The 9385-nt window shown below is 38.9% G+C and overlaps 1 protein-coding gene across 5 annotated transcripts; it reads right to left on the bottom strand.

Moving 5' to 3' along the window:
• Positions 1–336: 336 nt before the first annotated feature.
• On the bottom strand, positions 337–8108 carry LOC113656096 (renin binding protein). Of its 5 annotated transcripts, none has more exons than XM_027167123.2 (11): positions 7932–8108; positions 6669–6800; positions 6217–6292; positions 5778–5853; positions 5256–5434; positions 4277–4501; positions 4030–4111; positions 2537–2712; positions 2256–2387; positions 1983–2070; positions 337–1811 (listed from the first exon to the last, which is right to left on the bottom strand). In XM_027167123.2, the coding sequence occupies exons 2-11, from the start codon at positions 6764–6766 to the stop codon at positions 1735–1737; spliced, it is 1209 nt and encodes a 402-aa protein (XP_027022924.2). In that variant the 5' UTR covers positions 6767–6800; positions 7932–8108; the 3' UTR covers positions 337–1734. The 5 variants fall into 5 exon arrangements, with proteins under 5 accessions (XP_027022924.2, XP_027022923.2, XP_027022926.2 ...); XM_027167122.2 differs by having other exon boundaries at positions 6669–6774; positions 7932–8106; XM_027167125.2 differs by lacking the exon at positions 6669–6800 and having other exon boundaries at positions 5778–5868; positions 7932–8107.
• Between the last annotated feature and the right edge of the window lie 1277 nt (positions 8109–9385).

Raw genomic sequence — 9385 nt, 5'->3', positions numbered from 1 at the left:
TCTCAAATTCTTCATTCTGATCTGGTCAAATAACATGAAAGCTTAAAGCAGGGATTTATAGATGCTACAAAAGCTATACCATAAATTCTAACAGGATCCAATGAAGTTGACTTTCTTCATTAAATGTAACTATAAATAGCTAAAACTATGACTTTCCTTAAATACTAATGATGAATACAATCATTGCCCAGGTTGGAAGTTTGCCATCAATTGTTTTGCTGATTGATTGAATCCTGAATTGTCTAATGATAAGTGGGAATGTAGACATTTTAAATATTACTGAAGCCACTTCAGTTCATCCTGTGAGGAACAAATCTGACCCCAACGATCACACAGTCTGTGGTGAAATATGTCCTTTAATTCATGAATATGAAACTTTTTTCCTTGAGAAGTTGAGACCTATTCGAAAACAACAACTAAATATATTGGTAAAACACAAGACTTGGAAAAAGCTTTAAGGTACCTGGTTAAAATCTTTTTTTTTTTTAAATCTCTAGACTTCAAGAGGGCAGAAATGTTATTACCTTTAGGCCAGAAACTTGCATGAAATTCCGGGCTGCGTTTATTTGGCGTGCTAAACTTGCCACAGTGAAATAAATCATTTTTAATGTGTGCAATAAACTGCATGCTAAGGGATGTGTACAAAGTGGGCAGGATATACAGTACAGTAGGCAAGAGGTTTCTTTTAAGGTTCCAGTTAAGAACAATCTGGTTCTGTACACTTGACAGACCAACCATCTGAATTTGGACAATATGATGTTCTTTAGTTAACTTATGAAAACTTGGCCATGGTTCAGTAAACCAGCATGGCTTGTTTATCAGATCCTCTTTCAAAAATTAATAAAAATCTAATGCACAAATTGAACAAATTCTAAATATCTTGTGAGATTTTTATTTAGTCTCTCTGGTTTGAGTAGCAATTTAACAAAATGGCAAAGATGTAAGCTAATCAGCGGTTACGCGTTAAATGGGAATAATCGCCACCATTCAGGCATATTAGCTGGTTATAAGCAAGGAAAATCTTGTATTTGGAAATTTACTAAATTTACTTGAATACCTCTGATTTGGATTATTGCCTTTTGGTGGACCAGCGGCAGGATCCTGCGATTGCATGGCCGTAGCCCAGGATCGATTCCCAGGCAGGGAGCTAACCCAGCCACTGAATAGGTAACTCTCAGTGCCAGTGCCAAGCCTGGATAAAATGGGAGGGTTGTGTCAGGAAGGGCATTTGGCATAAAACCTATAAAGCCAGATGATCCGCTGTGGTGACCCCGAATACAGAGCAGCTGAAAGAACAACCGCCACCTCTGATCTGGATCATCAGTACAATGTACAAAAGGCCAGCATTAGGCCACAGAACTGCTGAGAATTTTCTGGATGTGAATCCAAAAGTTAGAGTTTTTCTTTTAGTTAATGCTAAATGTTTAACCTAGGTTCATTCTGGAAGCATTGCAATGTCCAGCTGAAAAAAATTGAGTTTAGTGTTAATAGTTTTGATTAAACATGCTTCAAGTTTTTTTTGTCCTGGAAACAACTCACGTATGAAATTTAAGCCTCCCTCTGGCTCATAAACAGGGTTTAGTGTGTGCATGGAATGTTCACTTTACTACATATCACATTGGCACTTTTACAGTATACAGTAAAGGTAAGCTCTGTATCGAGCTAGAGTGTGAACATTACAGTGGTTTGGGGGAAAAAATGCATAAAATGTCATCCATCAGATCGTGGACTCGTTTAGGACTCGAGTGTCGCCAGCAGATGATCCAGCATCTTCTCACACATGTAGAGACATCGAGGAACATGGAAGAACCCTGGATAAAACATAGGTTTGAGAAATCAGTTCAAGAAACATCTGGTTGATCCCTACTCAATATACAGCAAGACATTTTAATTACAGGTTAAGAAAGAAGTTAAGAAAACTTGAGGCTCAGCAAGTGGACGGATCTGATAAAAGCCCTTATGCCTTAATACTCAGCGCTCACCTTTGAAAGGTCCCCCTTTAAAATCCAGCACCACTTTCCCCTTCTGACTCAGGTATCCGAACCACTCGCCGTGCTCTTTGTCAGGAAACTGATGGAAAAAAAAAACAGTGATATTGTACACCCGTGGTGGTGTTTACACTTCGGTCATTGGTCTGCATTTATAAAGAGGAACCTTTGAGATGATGGCAGCCAAGACAAAGGCTTTTAAAAATCTGATAAAAAAATTATTTCTAATTAAAATGATGCCATGATATTTTTGGTACCGTTACTCACGTGTGTGAAGGTGTAGTCGTAGACCTGCGTGAATCTCTGCAGCATTGCAGAATCTCGGAAGTGATCGTAGGCCATTAGATAAGAGATGAGAGCTTCACAGTGAGGCCACCATAGCTTCATATTCCACTCCAGCTACACAATAAAATCAGACAACACGGAACATCTCACGTCCTGTGTGTGATATCTACCAGTAATACGAAGCAACCAGTCTCATCCTTTAGATTTAAAACCAGTCTATTGATCAAAGATTTAACTGAATTGTACTGAGTTATCATTTGAACCTGTGTGGGACAGCGTCCATCAGCGTCTAGGAAGTAAAAGAGTCCTCCATGTTCTTTGTCCCAGCCTGTGAGGAAGGGAACCTCCATGAACTTCTGCACAGCCACATTCTGCAGCTCAGTGTCGCCACGTGCCTTTGCGTACTGCAGCAGGAACCAGCCAGCCTCCAAGGCATGACCTGCACAGGACAGGGAGCAAGGAGGGTGTTATGCTTCGGTTACTTATGCGAATAAGAACATGTAAATGTCCAAAGCAGTCTGTTCAGCCGATTTGTACACTTTCTTTAAAAGAGAATCATTCACTACATTAGTAGTGTATGTGCAGATACCACACACACAATAATAATAATACAACTAGAATGTACATTTCCTGAAGAAAATGTGAATGGTGCTTGCACGTGGCAAGTTCCCCTCATCGTGCTGAGTGTTATGTTATAAATTTTGATTTTCACGTGACATCACATGACGTCATGTGACGTGACCAGAATACATGTGAGGCAGTTCCCCTCATTGTGCTGAATATTTTGATGTGTCACATGTCAATGTTGTAAAACGTTTTTTGATTTTGCATATTTTGGAGGCGGGGCCAAGGCACAACCGAAAGGCCAGTCAGTACACCAATGTAAAACTTTGTTCAGAGTATCACCCTGAAGGAGCTGGCTGAGTTTGGTGTAGATAGTTCGAAAGCTTGCCGAGTTATAAACCTCCAAAGTTTATAATGGGAGTCTATGGGAAAAAAGGCACCGGTACTCGGATCGCTTATAAAAGTTATAGCACACCTCTCCTCAATGAGCCGGTCAATTTGACACCTCATTCATGGGTCTAGGGCAAAAGCTGTGGGACAAGTTACGTATTTTAAGATTACAGTAACACAAAGATTATTAACCCTGTTCTGTAGGTAGCTAATTTTGATAAAAAATAAATGCTTAAAATAAGCACAACATATATATATATATATATATATATATATATATATATATATATATATATATATATATATATATATATATATATATATATATATATATATATATATATATATATATAGAGAGAGAGAGAGAGAGAGAGAGAGAGAGAGAGAGAGAAATGCTTAGACAGGAGAGAATGTGTTTATTCCCCATCTACCAAACAACTAATGATTAAGCATTTCAGAGGCAACAGCCATTCAGTCAAATCACTCACTTATATAGACGATTATAAGCAAGAACTTTTGATGCAGCTGGATATTACGATGTTTTAGTTAAATAGCCATGCCTTGGACATACAATGTAAGTGAAGTTTGCAATTCTCAGTAAGGGAAATGTGTAAAATGTCGTTTGTGGTGTTCTCACGTAGGCTACACATGTGGTGGATAGAGGTTAAGCTGAAATCACCGGAGAATTCATTGCATTAAAAAGGTCACTAACTGCAGAAATATTAGGAAGCCTCGTCTATGGAGAAAAAGAAATTTGCAAAATTGTTGAAAAGACCGAAAATTCTAGTCCTTGGTGAACTACCTGGGTTCTGCAGCCGTCCCTGACAGCCTGGCAGCTCCGTTCCCTCCGGAGACACGTTTTCAAGAATGGCCTTTCCATCTCTCTAATGAGCAACACAGCAAGAACAAAGTGATTCACAGAGCACTAAAGCAGCAACATGACGATTCGTATTTTATGTATAATTAAGTCTAGACAGTCAGAGACAGAAAAGCAGAATGTGTATCTGTATAAATGTGTGCTACTTTGTCATTATATAAACTTTACACACCTGTACATGCTGCAGGATCTGAGACACACACCAGTTACCCAACTCTGCATATTTCTCTGCAAGCTCTGCCCTGCCCTCCGTCAGCTGATCCACGAGGCACAAGAGCATCATGGGAACCGCCATACTGTTAACAGGATGATCCCCAGGAAGCTGAGGACGACCGAGACCTGACGAGTCAACTCGAACCCAGTGCACCAACTGATCCATCATGCTCTCTGCGTCGGACTGCGGAGAACAGAATGCGGCACATGACACACCTGAACTGCACCACATTTTATTACTGACTTTTATTAATAATTTCAGCACAATTTCTGCATCTGTATCTTTTTTTCCGATTCAAATTTATTTGTATAACGCTATTAACGATGGACATTGTCTCAGAGCAGCTTTAGAGAACAGAAGAAATATTGCAAAAAACAGTACAAGTAAAGTAAATGCAAAGTACAAAAAGGTTAACAGTATACAAAGTTTCAAGACTAATATTATACTTCTATGTTTGTATTTATCCCCAACGAGCAAGCCTGAGGTGACTGAGATGACTGTGGCAAGGACAACCTCACTTATGGAAGAGGAAGAAACCTTAAGAGGAACCAGTTTCAAAAGGGAACCTCATTTGGGTGACACTAGAGGGTGTGATTATTAACTTTTAAAAACTTTTCTTCAGTTCTAAAACACTCTCACATTTAACTTCTAAATAGTGCATACATTTATGTCTGGATCTGGATTTCTGTATGAAGTCACTGGGTTAAAGCAACTCAACTCTGAACACAGTCCATTATAATATCACGGCCTTGTGGGTATCAGTACTTTTATGATTAACTGCTTGTTACTCAAGTAACAACACACAAACTTCATAATAGATAACTATATTGTGTACAGTATGTGTTCTTGAAGACTTTTCTCTTTTACTCTGCATCATGACATGATATTTTTGATCAAATCTCTCACTTCTACCATGAACTTTAAATCCCATTTCCACCTGCATGGCTTTGTCTCCTGTGACTCTTGAGAGTTCATCCGTAGCCATGACGTAGAAACACTCGCTGAAGATAGTCCTCTGAACCTTTACAGCTCGGCCGTCCCTCGTCAGGCAGAACGCACACTTTCCAGGACCGTCCGACGTCTGCACTCGTGCAAATCTCTGGAGAAACTCACCTCCTGAATCACAAATCACCGGATCACTTCATTCCTTATCGCAATTTCTAGTCACAAATATGTGGTGAGACGAGATTAGCCTGTAACAACACACTGTGTTTAATTAATAACTCCACTTACTGTATTTAAGAACTAAACCATGTCTTTAATCAGGCTTTATGTGACAATTGTAATGAACATGTTAACAATATCAGAGGCTTAAGGATGTTAACTGTCTCATAACATTTATGAAGTTTCTTAAATATCTTAAATTGAATCTAATAAGGAGAAAATAGTCAGAATGTGCAGTTTTGCTTTTTTTTTATAGTTGTTACGTATTTGTATAATTTCTAGAAGATATTATTACCTAATTTGGCAGCTTGAAGGATGTCTGGCCGACGAAACCTCGGCACGGTGCGGTACAGCCTGCAGTACATCCACACCTACGAGAGCATTTCCTTTATATACACATTAAACGTGTACATGTGGTGTTTAAACATTTACAATTTAGTAACATAGCATTAAATCCTGCATCTGTTCAAGACAAACAATTATATATATCAACTAATTCATTCATCTTCAGCCCTGGTCAAGCCCATAGTGGATATGGAGTCTATCCCGGGAATGCAGGATAGGTCAGATAAGTCTATCAAACATGCACACACACTTTCACACACTCATTCCCACCTAGGAACAATGTATAGTCACACATCCACCCATCAGCATGTCTTTGAGGAAACCAGAGTACTAGTAGGAAACCCATTAACCATCAATAATACTACACAGGAATATTTCACTATTCGTACCTGTCTGCCCTGCAACCACACATACTTCAGCTCATCGTAGATCTTCCCATCTTTCCCAATGCAGGTAAAGAACCCACTGTGACAGAGGCAGAGATTAGAAACATTCTGATTATTAATCCTGATTAAATGTTCCTAAACAGATGGTAAAAGTAAAAGATGTTTCTGTATTGATTGGTTGATTGATTGAGAAATAAGAGAAACAGACAGCGATATTATCATTTAGAAGCTGTGGTTCTAATCACTGGTCCTGGAGCCTGAAACAAATGCTAGAGGCAGCAAAAAGTTGAACTTTACACTGTTGATGTAGGAGCAGAACTGGGATCTCTGGCATTGCAAACTACATTACAGTCGAAAATAGAGCAGACGGATATATGGATATGTGTCATACATGCTGCATGTAGCTTTGAGGCCAATTATAGAGAACACACTGATAATAACTTGATGATATTCACCCATATTGCTCGTCATGAGAGTATTTCAGCCAGAAATCCACAACTCTGTCCAGCTCAGTGCGTATTCTATCATGATACTGCTTCAACAACTCCGCCATCTTTGTGCCTGAAAACAGTTAACAGCACACAGGACTACACTATCATTATCCAGGATACATGCTAGTATGATGGTTTTTATTGTTCAGTATTTACACGTATCAGTTTATTAAAAGATGTTAAAAAAGGTTTACAATAGTTTTTTTTGCAGCAATAAATCCCTTAAGAATAAAGATCAACAAACAATAGCTCTAATGTTTGCCTTTATAAATCTGACATTACAAAACTCTTTACTAAAGACTTTTTCCTGACCTTCGATCTCTTTCATATCCTCTGAACAGATCCGGTCTGTCTTTTTTCTCCTGAGTTTGCATTATTTCTTTTTCTATTGTTCCACTTTTCATTTGTAACTTCCTGACTTCCTGATATTCTTTGTGTTTGGAGATTCATTGTAAAATGTTAGTGCCCAGTTAACAACTAACATTCCTATATTTATCTCTTTGAATAGAATTCCCTCTATCCCTATTCCTATCCCAACTTGTTTTTCAAGAAAGGTCTAGATAAAACCTGATAAAAGCAAACTAATGGAGAATGTGTGCTTTCTGCTTCATTGTTCAGCAAACAGTATTATTGACTAAATGCACCGAGATCCAGAAGCAAAGGCTGCACTAATGTGATGAGTGTTTTTCCAGCGCACTTCTATCTATCTATCTATCTATCTATCTATCTATCTATCTATCTATCTATCTATCTATCTATCTATCCATCCCACACTCACTCCCTCACACACACACTCACTCTCTCTCTCTCTCTCTCTCTCTCTCTCTCTCTCTCACACACACACACACTCTCTCTCTCTCTCTCTCTCTCTCTCTCACGCTCACTTATGCTCGCTCACTTACTCACTCACACACTCTCTCTCTCTCTCTCTCTCTCTCTCTCTCTCTCACACACACACACACACACACACACACACACACACACTCTCTCTCTCTCTCTCTCTCTCTCACACACACACACACACACACACACACACACACACACACACACACACACACACACACACCACAAAAGCACACACACAAACACACACACACACACACACACACACACACACACACACACACACACACACACACACACACACACACACACACACACACACACACCTTGGTGACTGCCTTCACATGTAACATCAATAACAATCTTTAAACTAATAAAAATTACCTGTCCAAATGAAAATGCACAAAGAATTCGGTTCTCTTTCCTTCTTTGTTTTGTTTAGATCCTCTCTCTGCTGCTTATATCACTGTCTGTTCGCGTTTCCTTAAACTCTGTAGCGTAAATCAAGCTGAACCAGAAAAGTGCACCACATCATATGACCAAAACACGTCCTGATCACGTGTACAACAGCCTCCTGCTGTCATTGGTCAGTTACAATCGCTCTTTACCCAATCAGATGAGAACACAAATGACCGTGGTGTGTTTGGAAGCGCTCGCACTGCGCATGTCTGCTGCTTTTATTCTCATGTTAATTGTTTTGACTTTGTACTCATGTTATATTTCGTTTTATAAAAGCAAATAAATGTATTTTCTACACTTTATTTCAAATGTAGGTCCAAAAAAAAAAAGTCACCCACATATTTAACACCCACAGGTTAGAACAAAAGACAACACTGACTGTATCTGTAAAGTTAAATATGAAAGAAAAACACTTTAAAACACAATAAAATAGGTTTAGGATAATTTGTGGTGTCTGTATAGAGATGCTGTGGGTCAGTTGTTGACATTTGGGACATTTACATTATTCATTCTCAGGTGTCAACATTAATAGCCTGAAATTGAACTTGAGGTACACCAACAACAATCTGTGGGTTATATCAATTACAATGAATTACAAGTCACCGAGTTTCCTCGAACGCACAATTAGAGTTGTGCTGAGTTTGTGGTTGCAGCTTGTAATTCCCGTCCTCTAACCAGACGAAGCCGAAGAAAACACCACCTCAACATTAAATTCCTACTCATGAATTTCTCAACTAAAAGTTCCTTTCCAGTCGATGAACATGAAGCGACCCCGTGTCGTTTTCCCACTTTGTATGTTGAAAGCATTGCATACAAAACCAAATCATTCCGACCTGCCAGACACCACTAAGACAAACGCAGCATATATCCAAATGGCACAACTATCTGCAGATCTTCTGATGTTGTTGTGGGGAAAAAAGTGAAATCATTAACTAAAGTGGAAGTAGAACAACATGAAATGAAAGATGTCTAAACTAAAAAATGTCAACTCAGAATTTCATTACAAAATAAAGACGACACTGAAGATTACGTCTCAGTTATAAAGATTAAAATGCAAGTCTTCAAGGGTGTTTTTTTCCCTGTATCCAAAGCATGTGGTGGTATAAAACCTTGAATTTTAACACAGAGATACAATATATTATGGTGTTGCATCAGGATTTTTAAACATACATCTGGACACAGAGGGGCAAACACAAATATGGGAATTTCAGCTACAGTGGTGTTCAAAATGCAAAACTCCCATTCAGTCCTGTTGAAGGTTATAACAAGATGCTGGAGAAGAACTCTTTGCGCTGTCACAACCTTCCTCTGATGTGGCTGATATTCAGGAGGTGGTGTTCTTGTGTAGCGCTGAATGCACTTTCCTTAAATTCTGTCGC

The sequence above is a fragment of the Tachysurus fulvidraco genome, chromosome 14, assembly GCF_022655615.1.
Source record: "Tachysurus fulvidraco isolate hzauxx_2018 chromosome 14, HZAU_PFXX_2.0, whole genome shotgun sequence".
Lineage (NCBI taxonomy): Eukaryota > Metazoa > Chordata > Actinopteri > Siluriformes > Bagridae > Tachysurus > Tachysurus fulvidraco.
This window is presented reverse-complemented; position numbering and strand designations above follow the sequence as displayed.